We start from the raw sequence: 21,700 nt of genomic DNA on the forward strand, positions 1-21,700 counted from the left end.
TACACATATCACAACTACAAACGGAACATATCAAGCAACACAAATCGCACAAATGGCTCCTACAACTCAGGAAGGTAATGGGTATGTACTGTAAGTAGATGAACTGCACGGGCCACTTAATCTGCTAGGCTAAGGACAGGGGTGTGTGATGGGAATTCCATCAGAGGCCTGAAAAGATAATCCATTTTGTTCTTCAACTTTTCTACTCCTTTGGCCTCCCCATGGACAATGCTCCAGAAAGGGTTGTATCAAAGAACTAAATACCATGATAACAGAATAAATGTTTATATATCAAGTAAGGCTAAAGTTTAAGTTGAAAAGAGCAGAGAATCAGCTAAAAGTTAACCCAAAGGAGGTTTTAATTGTTTGGGGTGGGATGGTAACAACAGAATGTACATTGGGCCTATTGAGAGGGTGAGGTCATTTAAAGCAGGTCAGAGAAGGCTAGCTAGCACAGAAGATGCTTTTCTGTGCTTACTCAGCTTATCCTCAGGGAAAGAAGAACAAGCTCCAACTGATTGCATGGGGCCTGTTATTTGTACTCATTCAGACACTATGGAGCAGCACTTTTGTGCCAGGCAGTATGTGTCCTGGATGTGACAGTTATCCAAGATGCATAGCATTGCCACATTCGAGGAGGTCATGGTCCATATTTATTTGGCTAAATTGACTAGTGCTTTCCCCAAAGCAAAGGCAAGTTGACAGATATTTCTACTTTCTCTAAGGCCTAGCTACACTTAAATGCCATTAAAATATAGCTTTGGGCAGGTTTAACCATTTGGAATACTTACTATTTCAAATGAGGAATATGCTGGAAGTTCTCCTGTTGCTGTAATATTGTGAGGTGCTGTGATATCTGGGAAAAGATAAATCTAAAAGGAACTTCTTGGATGCCCAGAACCACCTCATGTGGCTAATCCTTTGGAATCCTCCCCTTCTCCACACCTTCCTCCCTACCCCACCCCACACTGCCCCATCATATTCTTTAGTCAGGCATTTTGTGGCTCATTCATTTACATCTTAAGTGCCTCTCTGGATTGTTGAGTTCCTTGAAAATTAGATCACAGGATCACAAAATGCCTGCCTACCAATTCTTTAATCAGGCCCTAGTGTGGTTCCCTCTTTCCACTCTTCCCTTTGTTTTCCAGGCTGGTGCCATCTTGGCTCTGTTCCTTTTGCGAGGCCAACCTTTTGTCTGCCTTCAGGACTTTGTCTATGCCATGCCCTCCAACTGGGATGATTTCCTCCTGGTGCTCACATGGCTGGATCCTTCTTGCTATTCAGATCTCAGGGTAAACGTCACTTACACAGTGAACCTAAACTAACCGGATGGCTATCCTTTGTCACTCACTCTATTTCAATTATCTGCATATTAGTTTTATTATCTGACATTTTTCTTGGGTTCATTGTCTCTTTGCACTAGAAAATAGTCTCTGTAAGATACGGATCTTTGTTTTATCCTCCATAGTATTCCTGGTACTCAGAAGAGTGTGTGGCCCATAGGAAGTGCTTAATAAATGAAATAATTTAATAATATGCACCTTATATATTGCTAGGCACATAGTAGATTTTCAACCAAATTTTGTTTTCCTCCAATCAGCTAATAGTCAAGGGTATATTTTCTTAGCAATCTCTTTCCAACTCACTATGAAGACCAAAATCAAACCGAAGTTTAGATATTCTGTTACATATCACATATTATGCAGTTGCTTCAGAAAACTGAGGAACTAAATTTTATGAATGATGTACAGTGAAGATTTTGAAATCAAGGCTGTTCTTTTGGTCCAATGAGGTCATTAAGTAATCATATTGAATAACCATTTTCCAAGAAAACTGAAGTAGATACTCTTTTTTTATAGACAATATCCAATGGATACTTTGTCAAGTTCAGAGAATCAAACCATTGGGAGGGTAGCCATCTAGGCTTTTGTCTGCCCAGATTGGTAAAATGCCAATTTAGCCTCTTATTCCAAGGACCACAGATAATCTTCCAACAAGTCAGAAAACTGTATCCTCTTTTTTTTTCTCCTTTTAAACTTGCTCCCTAAGTTCTCCTTTGCTCTCACTCCCCAATTCTTTGCTATCTATTAAGATAGAATTTTAAGGTGAGAATCCATTAAATTCCATGATACTTCTGCTTTCAGCTGAAGGCCCTTCATGAACCTCCTCAGTTTTACAGTGGAGTGATCACATTCACAAGATGATGGTAGTTGACCAAGGAGAATTGCTCTTTTTTAAGTTTAAGAAAATAGCAAACTAACTTTCCCAGAGTGATGGACTTTAGACAGAGAGTCAGCCTGGTGCTCCAGTGGTCTCTTCTCAGCAGAATTTGATTGCTCTGCAGGATCTGTAAAAGCCGATGTGCCCTCCATAGGTAATAGTAGCAAGATGTCACACTGTATTTCTACATGCATAGGAATAAAGGGAGGGAAATCCCTCTTCATTAATGGTTCCATATGAATTTGGTCTATAGGAAAGCATGCTGTCATAACCTTTTTGACTTCTGTCATTTAACCAACTTTGCCTCAAGAACTTCAGAACCTCTCATCCAGCCTGAGGACACACAGGATAACATGGCCATCTCACAGAGGATTTCCTCTCTTGCAATACTAAAGGCCTTCCATACTTTTCATATTGCCGAAAACCTGAATGAAAATTTATTACAAAACACTCCTACTTTATTTTCTTTTAAAATATCCTTCTCTACACAATGGTAGGGCCTGGATAAAAGGATCCCTATTGTGCAGTGCCTAGTGTGTCGTTTTAAAGCCATTGCAGAACGACCATTAGGTTGTCAGAACCGGCAAGGCACATGCGCAAATACCAAGTTGATAAGTAACTGCATTTTTTTTTTTTTTTATTGGAGTTCAATTTGCCAACATATAGTATAACACCCAGTGCTCATCCCGTCAAGTGCCCCCCTCAGTGCCGGTCACCCAGTCAACCCCATCACTCTGCCCACCTCCTCTTCCACTACCTCTTGTTCGTTTCCCAGAGTTAGGAGTCCCTCATGTTCTGTCTCCCTCTCTGATATTTCCCACTCATTTTCTCTTCTTTCCCATTTAATCCTCTCCACTATTTTTTATATTCCCCGAATAAATGAAACCATATGATGATTGTCCTTCTCCAATTGACTTACTTCACTCAGCATAATACCCTCCAGTTCTATCCACGAGTAACTGTATTTTCATATCTCTGTGATGACATATACACACATGTATGTTAGCCAGGGTTCCCCAGAGAAGCAGAACTAATAGTGTATATACATATGTATATACATGTACAGACATACATATATGCATATTTACATGTATATCATGTATAAGTTTGTGCACATGTACACACAGAGAGAGTTTTTATTTTTTAAAAATTGGCTCATATGACTTTGGAGTCCAAAGTCAAAAATCTATAGGGTGGGCTGGTAGGCTCCAGACCCAGAAAAAAACTAATGTTGTAGCTCAAGCCTGAAGTTCATCTGCTGATAGAATTCCTTCTTACTCAAAGGAGTTCAGTTTTTGTTCTTTTAAGGCCTTCAACTGTTTAGTTGTTGAGATAAAGCTTGTCCACATCATGGAGGACATTCTGCTTTACTCAAAGTTCACCGATTTAAAATGCTGATCTCATACAAAAAATACTCTTGTAAAAACATCTAAGATAATGTTTCACCAAATATCTAAGCATTGTGGCCCAGCAAAGTTGATATGCAAAATTAACTAACACAAGCCCACCGCTTGTCAATTTGGCATTCATATGCATCTTCTTAAATGATATTTAATCTCCATATAAAGACATTAATAAGGTCAATACTTCCACCTAACATGATGTGACTGTCCTGAATATAACTGAAAATTTAATAACCTTTTCCCCAGAAGAGGATATAAAGTCTTTGTGGTATGTTTATTCTTCTTGATTTCCTATAACTTAAATACTGTGAAATAGAGTTCATAATTCTTAAATACTGTGGTATAAAGTCAATGCATCTTATGTGACATCACAAAGGGATAAGAGAGGGAAGAAAACAAAGAGATTTACATACACGCACACAAACATATTCATAACAAATAAAGAAGAAATACTCATGACAATCACAGTCTTTATTTCTATAATTGGTCATGTGGTCATAGCCGGTATTTATAACTATTTTATTCCACTACCTATTTGTCTTCAACAAGCACCTCAACTGGTTGTAGTTCTTTACCTAATGGGATGATGCAAACCTTCCTTCCCAACAGGGGCTGGGCCATTAGTAGTCCTGTCTGGATTGGGTTGTTGTAGTTTTCTACTGGGTTTAATCACAGGTCATGGTACTAGTAAGAGACTCCCTGAGGGATCTCCTGTATTCCAGACACACTCTTCTTTATCTCCATTGAGGACTAGCAGCTCAGCTTCTCCTTGGTCATCAGGACCAATCATCCCAGCCAGCATAGTACCTCCCTTTTTTGCCTGTTGATTGAGGGTTGCAAAGAGCCCAAAGGACACTGAGAGGCAGTCTTACTGAAATCATTGCTGTGTCTCCCAGTGGAAGCATGCCTCCCTTTGGAACCAAGACTTTAGGCCAGCAGAGCATAAAGTTGGGAAGACAGAAAGCAAAAATGTTGCTGTAGGTCACTAGGGCTAATAGTGAGTGGTGCCATACCCATTTTTACTCTGTGATTTCTGGACCTGTGAATCCCAGCTATGGGAGAAGCAGCACATATATTGGATGCTGATTAAGAACATATATATAACATCCTAGAAAACTTTGCTCCAGCCCTGCAAAGTATTGCTATCTGGCTGGCACTGTAACTGAGTCTTCCAGTATTCTATCAAAAGTTGCCTCAGAGTATCGAGGAATATGGTAAGACCAGTGAATCCCATGAACACAGGGCCCATTGCCATACTTTATGTGCTGTGAAGCTCGTTTCTTGATCAGAAGCAATGCTGCATAGAATAACAGGATAACGGATAAGGCATTCTGTAAGTCTAGGGATGATTGTTCTTGTAGAAGCATTGTGTTCAGGAAGGGCAAATCTGTATCTAGAGTAAGTGTATACTCAGGTAAGAACAAGAGGCTGTCCCTTCCATGATGGGAGGGTTGGATGTAATCTACCTGCCAGATAATTTGCTGATCACTCTGGGGGATGGTGTGACATCAGAGGCTCAGGATTGGTCTTGGCTGCTGGCAGATTCGGTACTCAACCATGGCTGTAGTTAGGCTGGCCTTGGTGAAAGGAAGTCCATGTTGCTGAGCCCATGTATACCCTTCATTTTCATCACCATGGCCCATTCAGTGATGATACGGGTGGCTGGGAAAGAGGCTAACTGATATCCACAGAATGGGTCATCCTATCCACTTGATCATTAAAATCTTCCTCTGCTGAGCTCACCCTTTGGAAGTCATTCACATGGAACACAAATATCTTCACATTTTTTGCTTATTCAGAGAAGTTTATCTACATTTCTCTTCCCCAGACTTCACTGTCACCCATTTTGCAATCATTTCTTTTCACACACAATTGCCTGACTGTCCAGCCAAATTATTAGCCACCTCCCATGAATGGGTATATGGTCACATGTCTGGCCAGTTCTCCTTTCAAACAAAATGAGCAACCAGGTGAACTGCTCTTCAGTTCCACCCACTGAGAGGATCTCATTCACTACTGTCCTTGAGCAGTGTTCTAGAAAGGGGCTAGAGTATTGCAGCTGTCTGCTCCCACAGTTGTGTATATAGGTGTCAGTATCTCAGTGGTGTCATTCATACCCTGAGGGGGTTACATGCAAGCTTAATCTCACACAGAGATATGGAAATGCACTAATCCATTGACTTGATACTTAGCACTTGGATTTTTATTTCCTGAGGATTCTACATCATTTGCTGCTTTCTTAGTGCTTAGTAGATTTGAGTATATTTCACTATTTTTAAAACATTCCTGGCTAGCTTTGATATTTAAGTTTTGTTGTTTTTCTTGTCCTTCTAGTCTTCATTCAGCTAATAATTTACAATATTCTTTGTAACCCTGTGAAAATTGGGCACTGCATCAGTTTACCAAGCAAAAATTCAAAGAAATGTTGATGATGCCCTGACTATACTCGTGACCACCCACTTAATGTACTTGAAAAATAATGAATAAAAGTATAGGGGGCATTATCTTAGCACTGAACAATTTTTGTGGAAAATTCTGAGGATCCCCTAAAACGTACTTTATGTTTTACAGAGCAGAACCACAACTTGGCGACTTAAAGTTGCTGAACACTCCATGTGCCAGGATATGGCACCTTAGTCCTTCTGATGTCTCAAAAAGCCCCAGGAAAATGTGACTTTTTGATATCTGTTACTTTGGGAAGTGTCCATCATGCCTCCATGATTGGTTATTCCTAGAATTTCAGGAGATAAAGTAGGAACTTCATTTTCCACACAGCTCATTCTGAAGTTTTGAAGCTCGACTCCAGCCCTTAAGACCCCAATAACCTCATGGTCTCATCTCCACTAGCAGTGACCCCCTTGGCTAAGCAGGGGTTATAGGAATCTGTGCACATGTTTACACTTTTCCAGTTATTAGAGACACAGAAAAAGCAGGATTATTTTGTGCACTTGTCTTTCCTCACTTCCTAACATACGTATTGCACATTATCAATGTTCTGTAAATATTGGATATGTTTAATGAGTAAGTCTTTCTGCTGGGGCCACCATAATTTCTCCTACTTATCATTCCTCAGCTTTAAAACCCTGAGATGAACATTAAAAGCCACGATCCTTTGGTCAGGTGACACATTGCAAGTAGGAGATGTTTAATCTGGACTAGTTACTGGGCATAAATTTGTTTTTGTTTTTTATTATTATATCCTGGATCAGAACTATGATTAGCTGTCATTGCCAAATTTTCTAAGAGCATATGGTCATACCATCAGACACATTTTTGTAGTACTATTTGTTTTTGAATTGTGATTACAGAATCCTTTTAACAAAATTGGTTGTCTCAAAAGAACCATGGTTTGACTAAGAGTTTCAGATGTATTAATTACTTCTGGCCTGAATAACACCAAACTTGTTTCATAATCATGAGTACACAAAAGATACAAATAAAATGTAAAAAGAAGAAAAAGAAAGAAAATAAGCTTTGTATAAGACCACAGGAAAATCACAGAGAAGAAATTAAACAGATGTGAGCAAAAGATAGGAATCATGAAGAATGCCTCATTTTCTAGACTGAATCAATATGGTCACTTAAAGAAGTTGCTGTAACGTTATTTGTTTATAAAACTTTATGTTTAAAATTCCAGTCTACCCTCTTTTAGAGCAAATGATTATTCTAAAGATACAAGACTATTACTGTCCATGTGTACAATGGTTCTATTTCACAATTCATAAAATATTGTTTAAAAACTAAAGCCTTAGAACACAGGCATAGATCATCATGATAGACTTGTTTGGAATTCATTCTTCAAATCATATTGTTTATATACCTATTTATATACCAACACAAATCTAGTTTGGCAAGTTCTGTTTCATAAGCCTTACTTAAATTTGCCTTTTAAGGGGAAAAACATGTGTTTTTTTTTTCCTTCTCCTTGCCACATTGTAAATACCTTTATGTCCATAAACTGCTCTCGGAAGCATTACTGATGGCCCACTGCTTTCTGACTTTTCCTTTGATAACAGAAGGGCAGAGATGAACTGAACATGCATGTTGTCTCAGTCCCATTTGCCACCCTCCTCTGCCTCCTTCTTATTTCTTTCCACTTCCCATGTACTTTTCTTTGGATTTTAATTTTTCTTAGGATTATCGATTTCTGTAAGGTTAATGGGGATATTGTAAGGTCTATCAGGACTGCTACGTTTTTTTCCAAATCTTTTCTTAAAACAGTTATAAAGGATTGGAATTAATATTACACACAATATATTATATGTATGTATACGGGATATATAGTATACATTATACATGACATTAATGTTATTAAACTATTAAACTTTTAATATTTTGAAAACGTTTGAAAACACATTTACATAAAGATATCAAAGAAGAACACACTCACCTAGGTAGGTTACCTTTAGGAATAAAAGTATCTAACACTTTTATTGTTAGAACATGAACTGCTGGATCTAACATGTTATCTTTCCCAGCCAATTATTTTTTGTTACAGAACCATCCTTTCTGATTTGACTGCTTTCTGGTAATTTGTCTCACAAAGAGATGGGGTGAAGGCATGTGGCTGGATCACTGGAGACTCACTGGCATTTCTAAAAATAACCCAACCACTACTCACCTTAGCTCTATTGTACTCATGTGCTCATGTGTATGAAGGACAGTTCATAGCCCACACAATAAATTCTCTTTTTCTCTTTGTTTTAAAGTTTGAAACTATTGTATATATTCAAAGTTAGAGCTTTCATTTGACCAGCACCACTGTTCTCACTTCATGGTACTTATAGAACTGTGAAAAGATTCTATCAGTGTTAAGAGGCCCTTAGGAACTCTGAACCTCCCTACAATAATCCTACTAACCCATTTCTTGAGCTATTTCTTGTTTCTTTATTTTTTCCACTAGAATCATCACTACTTCCAATGCTATCTCTACCATGGTCAACTAGCATCAATTAATAAAGTTATTCTGTAGAACATGTTCAAATACTCTCATGAAAGTTTTTTAATGACTGACTCTTCTGTGCATTCTAAAGCTGGTACATGTGGTGGTGCCAGGAGCGTACTGATAAGCTGAAACGAACATGTTCCTCTCTGTAACTTCTACAGTACATTTTGTTACAATAGCATACATTGAACGATTAGACTAAGTGGCAGGTACTATGCATTAGTGTTTTTTATGCAATGTCTCATTTAATCCTCATAATAACCATATGAAGAACTTACCATCCCCCATTCATTCTTAAGATCTGAAGCTTAAAGGGGGAAGCATTAGTTGTGTGATGCAACAAAGCTAGAAGTGGTAAAACCAGAATGCAAATCTAGGATTTTCTGACACCAAAAGCTCTGCTTTAAACTAGAGAAATAATGTGGGTCTCTATCTGTTCCAAATGACAGTCCTTCACATATCTGTAGGCAGCTGTAATTATTTTAACTTGGATTTACCTTATTCTGTTCATAGCCTACCTGTATCTGTCCAGTTTATCTACCTGAACTTTCAAGGGGAAAACTGTTGCCCCTCTCCCTACAGAACCCAGTAGAGCACTGGGCAAGAAATGATACATTCTATCTCCCTCCTGTAAAACAAACCCTGCATTTACCTTAATTTCCCCCTTTCCCCAGCTCGCCCTGCCCCATGACCAGGCCACATCTTAGTTTGAATCTCATTCTTGACTTTCTGTCCTTTCCCTTTCCTTGACTTGAATGTGGACATTTGTGTCCACATTCAAGTGACTCTCATCACAAAACATCCCTCTTACCTTTGTGAAGTTGTAGCCGAAGACCTGGTGGAGTTTCCAGATCTGATTTCAATTCTGTATTTTAGTATTTATGACTCAATATTTAGCTCTGGGCAAAACACTTAACTTCTTCAAATATCCTCTGGGTTATCACCCAGTAGGTTAATTCCACAGGGCAATTGGAAAGATCAGATGAGGTGAGGTATGAGGTGAAGCACAATTTAAAAACTTAAGTGTTTTACATAATGTAATACCTACAAGAACAGTGCAGCTGAACTACTAATATAAAATTTTCCTCTAAGAGCCAAAATTTTAGTCAGTGGAAGAACTGATTGCAACGTATTTCTTTCCTTTTTTTTTTTTTAATTTAAATTTTAGTCAGGTAATATAGAGTGCAATATTGGTTTCAGGAGCAGAATTCAGTGATTCATCACTTACATACAACACCCAGTGCCACATATTTCTGAGGGAAAGATGGGCCCCGGAGCTACGCTGCTCAATGAAATCTATGCCAAAGGCCCCAACCCACACAGAGCTAATCTTTTTTTTCTATATCTGTTTGCATTTTCTTTTTTTGCTATCAATTTGCATCTTTGTCGATAAAGAGTTTATGAGTAAGAAAGACTCTTAGGGTAGATTTCCTTCTATTTCCTCTCCATTTTACAAATGAGCTGTCTGGAGGCTCCCTGCCCTAAATTCCAATTCCGTGTTCATTTTGAGCATCCCAGATTATACTTCTCCATATCCCCATGGTCCTCCTCCCCCCAGTGCATCTCACCCCTCCATTCCCAATATTTTCTTCTCTGTCCCACACCTGCCCATTTTTGTGGGCCATTTCATCCTTGTGAAAGCCTGTTTTCATTATTAGTCATTGACCTATTCTTTTTATGATGTATAATTTTAAAATTGAGAAGTATCTTTCTTCAAATTTTCAAAACTATGTTTATATTTGACTAAATAAAATTCTTCTGTTATTAAGACAACACTCCCAAGCCCTTTTTTCATTGTTTTTTCCTATGATGACATATGACCTCCCGAAATATTATTATCTCATGCATTATGCATCATGTGTTATGGGGCACTCTTCTTGGGCAAAAAGAGAGCTGTCAGGGGCAGAATATTTCAGCATGTTTAAAATAATAAAATACATTAGGAAATTTTCAGATCAGCGGCAAACAAAATCCACTACATTTTAAAAATATGTCTGATTAGTCTGACACATCTGATTAGTCTGATGCAAACTAGTAAAACAAAATGCCCATTAAAATGTGAGAAAAAGTGCAGCCCAGGTGGCTCAGCGGTTTAGAGCAGCCTTCAGCCCAGGGCGTGATCCTGGAGACCTGGGATCGAGTCCCATGTCCAGCTCCTTGCATGGAGCCTGCTTCTCCCTCTGCCTGTGTGTCTGCCTCTCTCTGTGTCTCTCATGAATAAATAAATAAAATCTTTAAAAAAATGTGAGAAAAATACGTGGAATATAAAAGATAGTGAAAAGGACTTTAAAGGAAAGGAGGTGAACTAAGAGGGAAAATTAGAGAGGGAGACAAACCATGAGAGACTCCTAACTCTGGGAAACAAACAAAGGGTTGTGGAAGGGGAGGTGAGCGGGGGCTTGGGGTAACTGGGTGACGGGCACTGAGAAGGGCATTTGATGGGATGAGCATTGGGTGTTATACTAGATGTTGGCAAATTGAATTTAAATAAAATATTTTTTTAAATGTGAGAAAACGAACTTTTCCAAAACTGTGAAGTTGAATTTAATCTACTTTCCTTGCATTTGCTAAGGGAGAAAATTTTCTGGTACCATTTTAGCTATAATGAAATGCCCTTTAATACTATGAAAATCAAAGATCTTTGACATGAATGATCTGAATAAAAGGGCACCAAGAAATACTGTGTGAAAACATTTAGAAAGAGTTCTGGGGAATCAGAAAAATCAGCCATTGTGAAACTCAGTTCAGCCTTGTGTAAAACAGCAGCAATAGCAAGTAATTTTGGTCATCACACAGAGGAAGAAACAACTGTGAGTTCAACAAAGGTGGAAACAGATTTTGCTCCAACGTAAAGCTTTAGAAAGCTAAACTCTTAATTTCCATGGTCTGAGGGAGAGGGAAGGGGGCTTCCCTGTGCTGAGCTGAACTGAGTCTGCAGTCACATATGCACACATTTGGCAGCAGGATAATCGGGGGGGATTGAATTTGACAAACTTTTGCCATCAAACATAACTTAAATGCTACTGTCTTTAAATGGAGGAGTTTTGAGATGATATTTTGCTACTCACTGGGATAAAGAATTCATCCTTGAACTTGGAATCCTCTATACCACTGTAAAAGGTTAAAGTCATGTAAAAATGACTTCAGTTGCTTTACAGATCTTTGCTGAAGAAGGTGATATTTTATCTAAATGACTAGGTCATGTCTAAGGCTCTTTCCAGCTTCAGGGTTTTATGTCCAGCCATATGTCTATTTTCAGGAAACTTATCAGTCTTGTGTCTGGGGAACCAGATAACAGTTGACAGTGAATAATGAGCTTTGTGGTTCAGGGAGCTATAGGTCCAGTAAAGCAGGAGATAGTAACATCAATGACAAAATAAAATGCATTCTTTCAACCCATGGTTTGTAATCCCTAAATAGAGCAGGGGTATCTGTGTTCAGATTTATATATGTGACATAATTCTATCTACAAGTTAGAAGAGCTAACATAAATTGAGCCCAAGCTATATACTGGATATACTTCCGAGTACCTTTACCTGCATTGTTTCCTTTGACTTTCACAAAACTCTATGACCTATTATAAATATTACATTTTTTTGCAGGTGTATAAAAGGGAAGTGTAGAAGAGTGAAACCATTTGTCCAAGTCCCACGGATAATAAGCAATGAGGTTGGTGGCCAACTCAGCTGGCCCTTCTCAGGAGTTCACAGCCTAACCACAGAGGAAGGTGAACTGCTGAGCCATTTCCTGTTGCTTCACACATGCTCACTGGTGAGCCTGGCCAAATGGCTTGCTGGTCAACTCTAATGTGAGTGAGTTAAGTCCAGATGACTGAGAGATGTGGTTCAGGAAACCAAGGGTGATTATGGCTACTTGATCTATGATGGTGGAAACTAATACCAAGTTTGATTTTGAAAAGATTGAGTTGGAGAAATAGGGTCATTCAGAAATGCATCAAGTGCAGAGTCTTTATGATTGTATCCCTGTTCCTTGCAAAGCTGCTGCCATTGGTGGCATTGGTGAACTCTGGGATTCCTCACTCTGGGTGAGATGACCTTACTAATGAGATGGCTCCCTTTCTGTAGTTAGAACCTGAGTAAATGAGGTCAGTCCACTTAAAAGATTTTTACATGTCCATAGATTTTTAATCAATGGTTTTATCTTTAATAGCAAGAGGCAAAGTCTACACTGGCCAGCATGTATCAGATGGAAAGTTTCTGTGTAAGCAGATCTAATTTAATTTGTTTCATGTTTTTCTTTTTTGTTAGATACTGCCATACTTTGAGGGAAGAAGCAACTGTTTTCTAGATATAAATATGAGAGTACTTGCTTTTTAAGAAAAAAAATCTAGAAATCATGTTTCTTTGCTTTTTAAACCTATATAATGAAGTCCTCCCTCTCCTTATATTAATTCAATGATCTAATTTTATATATTCTCTGAAATATTTCTGTAGTCCATATGTTTTTAAACTATGAATCATTTTGTTTCTACATTTGGCACATAAGCTATTACTACTCTTGAATAAATATGAATATACCACTTTATAGTGATTTCCACATCCCCAGAAATTTGGGTTGAATTTTAAAATGTGATGACTCATTAGAAAATATAAAGAAACAATGCATAATCCTGAAAAACATAAGAGAAAATTCATTTCTTTTTCCCTCTGGAAAAAAAATTGCACAACAATGATTCTTGCTCTTTAACTTTTGCTTGAAAGAAATATAGACATTCTGAAAATCCCAACGGTAGAATTATATTTCCTCATTAAAAGGTGGCTTTAAATCAAAGCCCAGAGAGAACAACAGAGGGTAATATTCTCCTACCTGGCAAATCAAGCACGCAGTTAAAATCATACCATTTGCAAAAGAAACCTTATTGTTTAACCACTTCATTATCTGACTTCCTCTAAGCAAAGAGCATTATCTGTGTAGACAGTATGAGGAGTACTAGAAAAAATGCACATTTTGAAAGTGTGGAGAAACTCAACCTACCTTGAGATTCAAATTTAAGAGACTGTTACAGGCCACTATAGGACCAGCAATTGAAAAGCAAACGTGTGAAAAAACAAGCAACTCAGGTTTCAAAGCCTAAAAATAAAGAAAATAGGAAAGAACCTAAACTTGTGTAGCCTGTTTGCTCAGTGTCAGAACAAATGCTGGGAATGTGCGAGAGTCCAGTCCAATGAAAACAAGTGTGGGTGGTAGGATTATGGGTGATTAATTTTCTTCCTTTCTGTATTTTCCATTTCTTCCCTATGATGAAATGTTACTTCTATATTATGTTTTTTTTTAAACTTTTAAAAATTACTTTTGTTTCTCTAACTACCATATCTACACATGGCAACTGAGCAAGCCAGTTCTCTCACTCCCTCAGACAGTGAGTATGAGTATCTAGACAATCTCACCAGATTCAGGGTGTGCTCATCCTCAGTTAGTCTTTATTTTGAAATAATATAATTTTAAAATTTAGCATCTCTTTCTATCGGTGTGGACTAATTACCCCTACTATTTAACTCTACTTAAAAATTATATATCAAGAGACTATATGTTAGGTTAAATTTTTTTTTTTTTTTTAATTTTTATTTATTTATTTATTTATGATAGTCACAGAGAGAGAGGCAGAGACACAGGCAGAGGGAGAAGCAGGCTCCATGCACCGGGAGCCTGACGTGGGATTCGATCCCGGGTCTCCAGGATCGCGCCCTGGGCCAAAGGCAGGCGCCAAACCGCTGCGCCACCCAGGGATCCCCTATATGTTAGGTTAAATAAGTAAAATACTCTTATGATGGTTGGCTTTGAATGGAAATGTGCCATTCACTGAAATATATCTGCTGTAGGAAATGATGGAGTAATTTTATCACAATTATTTCAGGAGTTGGTAAATGTTCACATAATCAAATTCATACTGTGACTAGAATATTGCCTTTGTAAAGAATCCACTTACAGGCTCAAGTGTTTGCATGTTGCAGAAGGATGGCTCTAAAGTTGCTTTAGCTTGTGTTTACATTTAACAGAATTGAAGACATTTAGGAAAAGTTGTAGCTGGAGTGCTAATATGCTGAAGAACAAAGGACACACAGCAGTGTAGAAACCACAGCAGAAATAATTTCATTCCTCAGATTCAAATTCTAAGAAAACTACTAATATACTAGAAAGACCTTTAAATTCCTAAGCCTGAGGGGTGTACATCTTAAAGAACACAGATTCTAGTTAAGACATATCATAGTCAAAGTAACAAAAACCAAAGATTAAAAAAATTAAAGCAGCCAGTGAAAGATGACATATTGTATTCAGATATTTTGTGCTTATGGATTAGAAGAATTAATATTGTCAAAATGTCCATACTACACCAAACAATCTATAGATTCAATGCAGTCCCTATCAAAATATAAACAATATTTTTCACAGAACTAGGACTAATAATCCTAAAATGTATATATGCAATCACAAATGACTTGAATAGCCAAAGCAATTTTGAGAATAAATATCAAAGGTAAAGATATCACTATGCACTGTGATGTTTATAGTAGCATTACCTATAATAGCCAAACTATGGAAGCAGCCCATGTGACCATCAATAGATGGATACAGAAAATAGGATAAATCTGTATCTATATATATATCTATATAAAATGGAATATTATTCAACCATAAAAAATGAAATCTTATCATTTGCAGTAACACAGATGGAGGTAGAGAGTATAATGCTAAGAGAAATAAGTCAGTCAGAGGAAGACACAATAGCATATGATTTCATCATATGTGGAATTTAGCCAACAAAACAAATGAACAAAGGAAAAAAAAAAGAGACAAATCAAGAAATATACTCTTAATTATAGGAGAACAAAATAATGGTTACCTGAGGGGGGAGTAATGGGAAAATGGGTTAAATAGGTGATGGGGATTAAGTGTCCTTGCTGTGCTGAGCACTGGGTGGTGTGTGGAAGTGTTGAATCACTACATTGTACATCTGAAACTAATATAACACACTGTATATTAACTAACTGGAAATAAAATAAAAACAATAATAAAGGAGATGGATGTATTACAATCCCAGATTTCAAGATATACTATAAAGCTATAGCAATCTAAATAGTGTGGTACTGGCACAAAAATAGACATATAGATCAAAAGAACAGAACAGACAACCCAGAAATAAAATCACATTTATATGGTCAATTAACCTACAAAAAGGATGCAGGAATAGACAATGGGGGAAGACAGTCTATTCAACAAATGGTGTTGGGAAAAATGGACCACTACATGCAAAAGAATAAAACTAGATCACTATACACACTACATACAAAAAAATAAAAATAAAATGAATCAAAGATAAATGTGAGACCTGAAGCTATAAAACTCCGTAAAGAAAACATAGGCAGAATTTCTTGGACATTAGTCTTAGCAACATTTTCTAGCTATGACTCCTGAGGCAAGGGGAACAAAAGAAAATCAACTACTAGGACTACACCAAAATAAAAAACCTTTTGCCCAGCATAGGACACCATCAACAAAACAAAAAGGCGACTTAATAAATGGGAGAAGATATTTGCAAATGACATATCTGATAAAAGGTTAATATCCAAGATATATAGAAGACTTACCATGACTCAACACCAAAAAAACCCAAATAATCTGATTTAAAAATGGGTGGAGAACCTCAATAGACATTTTTCCAAAGAAGACATACAGATGGCCAACAGACACTTGAAAAGATGTTCAGTGTCACTAATCATCATGTGAAAATGCAAATCAAAACCACAATCACCTTACACCTATCAGAGTGGCTAAAATATAAAACACAAGAAATAACAAGTGTTGGTGAGGATGTAGAGAAAAAGGAACTCCCTTTCACTGTTAGTGGGAATGCAAACTGGTACAGCCACTGTGGAGAACAGTATGAAGGTTCCTCAAAAAATTAAAAATAGAAATACCATTTGATTCAGTAATTCTACTACTGGCTATTTAACCAAAGAAAACAAAAACACTAATTTGAAGAGATATATGCAGCCTTATTTAGGATAACCAAGATATGGAAGCAATCTAAGTGTCCATCCATAGATGGATGAATAGAAGAGATGCGGTATGCACATTCTTTTTTATGACTGAATAATATTCCATTATATATCTATACATAGGTATAGATATAAACATTCCAAAAAAAAAAAAACCCAAAGATTTTCCAGTAGGATTTAAAAGGAAAACCTAACTATAAGAGATCTGTATGAGAAGCATTTTATGTGTAAGACAGATAAGTTGAAAGCAAATGGATAGAAAAGATATAGAAGACTAGGCATGAGAAGGGTGGTGTGGCTGTATTAATATCAGAAAAAAACAAACTTGAAGCAAAGCCTTCATGAGAGATAAAGTGAAACATGATCAATTCATTAGAAAATTATAACTTATAAAAATGTATGTGCTTAATATCAGACCTTTGAAATATATGAAACAATTAAAAGAAGCCAAAGATAATTCCACCAGCACAGATAGGGATTTTCCTGTGTCTCAGGAATTGACTGAACAATGAGCCTCTCTCTCCTTCCCTCCCAAAATCATAGACATAGACCCTAGTCTAAGACTTGGTTACTGTGGAAGCTCTTTGCTAGATGAGCCACTGCAGAGGGAACATTGTATCTTTGTAATCTCATCGATGACACAAAAGTAATTTTTAAAAAAGTTTTTTAAATGAGTAGACCTGAAGTATTTCTATTATTTGTCTACATGTTCTACAGTAGTTTTTTTTTTTTTAAGATTTTATTTATTTATTTGAGAGGAGAGAGAGAGAGGGAGAGCACAAGCATGGGGAGCAGCAGGCAGAGGGAGAAGCAGGCTCCCCACTGAGCCCACATGGGGCTTGATCCCAGGACCCTGAGATCATGACCTGAGCTGAAGGCAAACACTTAATTGAGCCACCCAGGTACCTCTGCTTTCATTTTTCTTGTAACATAATTTTTCTAGCTCCAGAAAGTGCCTGAACACTATTTTCTGGGCCTGTCCTGCATAGATTCCCTTCCCATTCCAGTCTCTCTACAGAATTTTAGGAACCATTTTTATTTTTCAATTGTGATGTTTTGTTCGACGCGGCTTCTTCACAACAAATGTGCTGTGAGTCTTAATAGTGCTATTAGCCAGTGGATGGCTTGTTTTAGTTTGTGGTTGTACTACTAATGGACCAAAAGGATAGCATAAATAGACCAATTTACTTCCATGTTTTTCATCTCTGTTCAAAAAGCAGAAAACAAGAGAGAATACTTTTTTTGACAGAGGAAATTGATAGAAAGTTTAGACTATCAGCCTGGCCTTTGAAAAAAAAGGCATGAGAGGGTTTTGTACTCCTCTCCTCAGCCCCCCTGCTTCTGCCAATGGGCATAGTCTCTGACTCTCGTTTATAGAAGAAAGATGAAATCGGGGACTTAGCCCACATTGGTTCTTACAAGATCCAATAGCTTCTTCTAAGGAAGCATGTTCTAGAACTGGGCGAGCAGGCTTTCCGACCTACTCCCAGCTCTGGTATTTTCTGGTCATAAGCTTTGGGTCTGTCAGCTAACCTCTTTCAGGGTCTGATTTTATCTCTTAAACAGGGATGGTGAGAATAGGTTGCCCCTCCTGTTTCACAGGGTTGCCACAAACACTAAATTAGATTCTGGTGAACACACTCCATAAAGCTGTGAGGCCTCATCCAAATATGAGGTATCATCTCTACTACTCTACTACTGCTTTCTACTGAATTAGATCTGGGCAGCTCGGGTGGCTCAGTGGTTTAGTGCCACCTTTGGCCCAGGGCCTGATCCTGGAGACCTGGGATTGAAGCCCGCGTTGGGCTCCCTGCATGGAGCCTGCTTCTCCCTCTGCCTGTGTCTCTGCTCTTCTCCCTTTCTCTGTGTCTCTCATTAGCAAATAAATAATAAAAATCTTAAAAAAAAAAAAGAATCTACTGAATTACATCCTACTTAATTAGAAAAGGTGAAAGCTCTAATAACACTCTCTTAGGTATTTTAGCTACTTTGGCTTAACCTTCTCTTTTTATTTCTAGTGGGTCTTTACCTCATGTAATTAGGTTTCACGTTTCAACAATGAAAAAAAAAAAGGAAAAAAATCTGTGGATGTCCACACCATACTGTTTGTCTGAGGGTAATTTTTAATTACACAACCTGAAGCATATTCTCTATGATCTCAGAAAGTGAGATTCCTCTGATTCTGACTAGATTCATACTCCTGGATAGAAATCATGCCTGCCCTCCACTAAGCATTCTCAAGTATGACTCACCTTAGTTTTTTTTTTTTATTTTTTAATTTATGATAGTCACACACACAGAGAGAGAGAGAGAGAGAGGCAGAGACATAGGCAGAGGGAGAAGCAGGCTCCATGCACCGGGAGCCTGACGTGGGATTCGATCCTGGGTCTCCAGGATCGCGCCCTGGGCCAAAGGCAAGCGCTAAACCACTGCGCCACCCAGGGATCCCCTCACCTTGGGTTTTTAAATCCACTTCCTCTGGAAGACAAACTGGGGCCAGTGTATTTGCCCACCTTATCCTCTGTCCTCCTCCCCAGGAAATAGACTCATTCCTCTGTTGCCCCCAATGCTTGAAGATATTTCACACTCCATAAAGCTACACCTGATCGTATATGAGGTTTAGATACTAAAAAATAAGATAAAATAAAAGGACTTGCATTATATATATATAACATATAAATACATATATAAAATTGATTGTGAAGTATATAGTCAAGTGTTGGTTGGACTAGGCATAGACAAACAAAGAAACAAAACACAATTCCTCCCCCCCCCAACCTTGCCTTTGTGTGGAGCTTTACTACATAATGCTTCCTGGACATCACAGGGCCACAGTGTATTTTTCCAATAATACCTGAATCATCATTAGTCCAGAAGGTTCTTGGGTCAGGCTTGGTCAGGATGCTGGCATGATTACATGGCTCTTTTGCCTTGAAAACATAAGGAGAAAACAAGTGATGTGAAAATAGATTCACTGTTTCAGCTGTTTCCAACCTACAGTCCTATAGGCAAAATTCCAAGGCTGAAGCTCGCACATGCAGCACATCCCTTCAGTCTTGGGCAAATTGGGATCATTGGTGACCCTTGACCTGATGCAGTTTCACTGCCAGAGCTTGTGGCTGGATAAGCACATGGCTGCTGGAGCTCAGCTTCCATTACCTCCCTTACCCTGTGCTTTTTGCAGTGTGCAAACTGTACAGCTCTTCACAGAGGTCTCGTAGCACTAGCAACATATTAATGTAAGGACCCTTATCACATGAAATGTGTTTTGGACTCGTACATAACAGAAATGGTACCTTTAGTATATATACTTGGGAAAACACATGATAAAGGAGAGCAATTTTTAATTCAGTAGCACTAGGGATGCCTGGGTGGCTCAGTGTTTGAGTGTCTGCCTTTGGCTCAGGTTCTGATCCTGGGATCCCGGGATCGAGTCCCCCATCGGGCTCCCCACAGGGAGCCTGCTTCTCCCTCTGCCTGTGTCTCTGCCTCTCCCTCTCTGTGTCTTTCATGAATAGATAAATAAATAAATCTTTAAAAAAAATAATGCAGTAGCACTTTAAAATGAATTCTTCTGAAACTAATACCACACTATATGTTAACTAATGAGAATTAAATAAAACAAAAAAACCAAATGAATTCTTATTTTATAATTAAAACAATCTATATTTTAAAAATAGTAGCATGTGCACATATGTAATATGTATATTATGCATCTAACCTAATGGCTCTGCCTAGCGCGTATCCAAATAATAGATTCTTCACAATAATTTCCAGGGAACAGCAATAACCCTTTTTGGGGGTGTAACTTTATACTAATGTGATGTTTGGCTTTCAACTATATTTTAAATTGGGGAAATATAAATCTTAGTGTTAAGGACATTCCATTTATGGATATTTTGTATCTATAATTTGATTACTGTGAAAGTCTCTATGACTATTTAATGGATAAATTCCTTCCATTGCAGCAACAATCAAAATACTCAAGAATGTCACGTAATGCCTTGTTTAGTTCTGCTGACCTCTTCTTTCCATAGCAGGTCTTTACTGATGGAAGAAGCAGTGCATCAATTTACAATCTGGCACAAGCTCCTTCGCTTGTGAACTACTATCAAAGAACGTGTAGAAATCAGGGTCTCAGAGAGTTATTTCCTCCCTTATATTCATTGCAGCATCATTCACAACAGCCAAGACATAGAAACAATCTAAATGTCTCTAGACAGTTGAATGGATCAAGAAAATGTGATATATACAGACAATGAAGTATTTTTTTTTTTTTCAGACAATGAAGTATTATTTTGCCCTAAAGAAAGAAGGAAATCCTATCATCTGCAACAACATGGATAAACCTTGAGGACTTTATGCTAAGGGAAATAAGCCAAACACAAAGGGACAAATATGCATGATACTACTTATCTGAAGTAGTCGAACACATAAAATCAGAGAGTAGAATGGTGGTTACCAGGGGCTGGGGAAGTAGGAAGCAGAGGAAGTGGATATAAAGTTTCAGTTACGCAAGGTGATTAATTTCTAGAGATCTGCTGAACAATGTTGTGTCCACAGTTAATATAACTGTAATGTACACGGAAAATATCTGTTAGTAGAGAAGATCTCATGGTCATCATTCTTACTACACACAAAAAATCTAGGGATCAGTCACCTTCCTCCACCTGTTAATATAACAGATGGGCACATAAACTATTTGATAAATAAAAATGCAAATAGTCTACATTTTATTAATGGAATTTTCTGGTAATGTGAAGTGTTTTTAATTGATGGGAAACATGATTTTGGAAGTAAAATTGTGGTAAAAAAATCATGAAAATATAAATATCAAGGAAAAAAAAAAAAGAATGTATGGACTGGCACCATTCCCTGGCTGACATTTTGAGCAGCAATTCAAAAATCTCTCAAACTTCACTAAGTGGCCTCAGTATGAATGCCTTCAAAGGAATAACATATTCCACTAAAATACTGCCCTAATTGTTAGTTGAATTACAGGCTGGATCCTTGAAGCTTTGCTCACCAGTTCTAGTTCCCTCTTGAATTGATAGAACAGATTTGCTCTCTTTGAAAAATAATTCCTCAAATATTTGAGAGGAGCCATTCTGTCT

At 37.7% G+C, this 21,700-nt stretch overlaps 1 protein-coding gene across 1 annotated transcript in view; it reads right to left on the bottom strand.

Annotated features, from left to right (window-relative positions):
• Nucleotides 1-21,700, bottom strand: part of SGK1 (serum/glucocorticoid regulated kinase 1) — a 109,724-nt gene that overhangs the window by 13,928 nt on the left and 74,096 nt on the right. Inside the window, exon 3 of the mRNA XM_077893845.1 lies at nucleotides 19,441-19,516. Coding sequence (XP_077749971.1) covers nucleotides 19,441-19,516 — 76 coding nt within the window. The remainder of the gene's footprint in view (nucleotides 1-19,440; nucleotides 19,517-21,700) is intronic.

Source organism: Canis aureus, chromosome 1 (assembly GCF_053574225.1).
Source record: "Canis aureus isolate CA01 chromosome 1, VMU_Caureus_v.1.0, whole genome shotgun sequence".
Taxonomy (NCBI): Eukaryota; Metazoa; Chordata; class Mammalia; order Carnivora; family Canidae; genus Canis; species Canis aureus.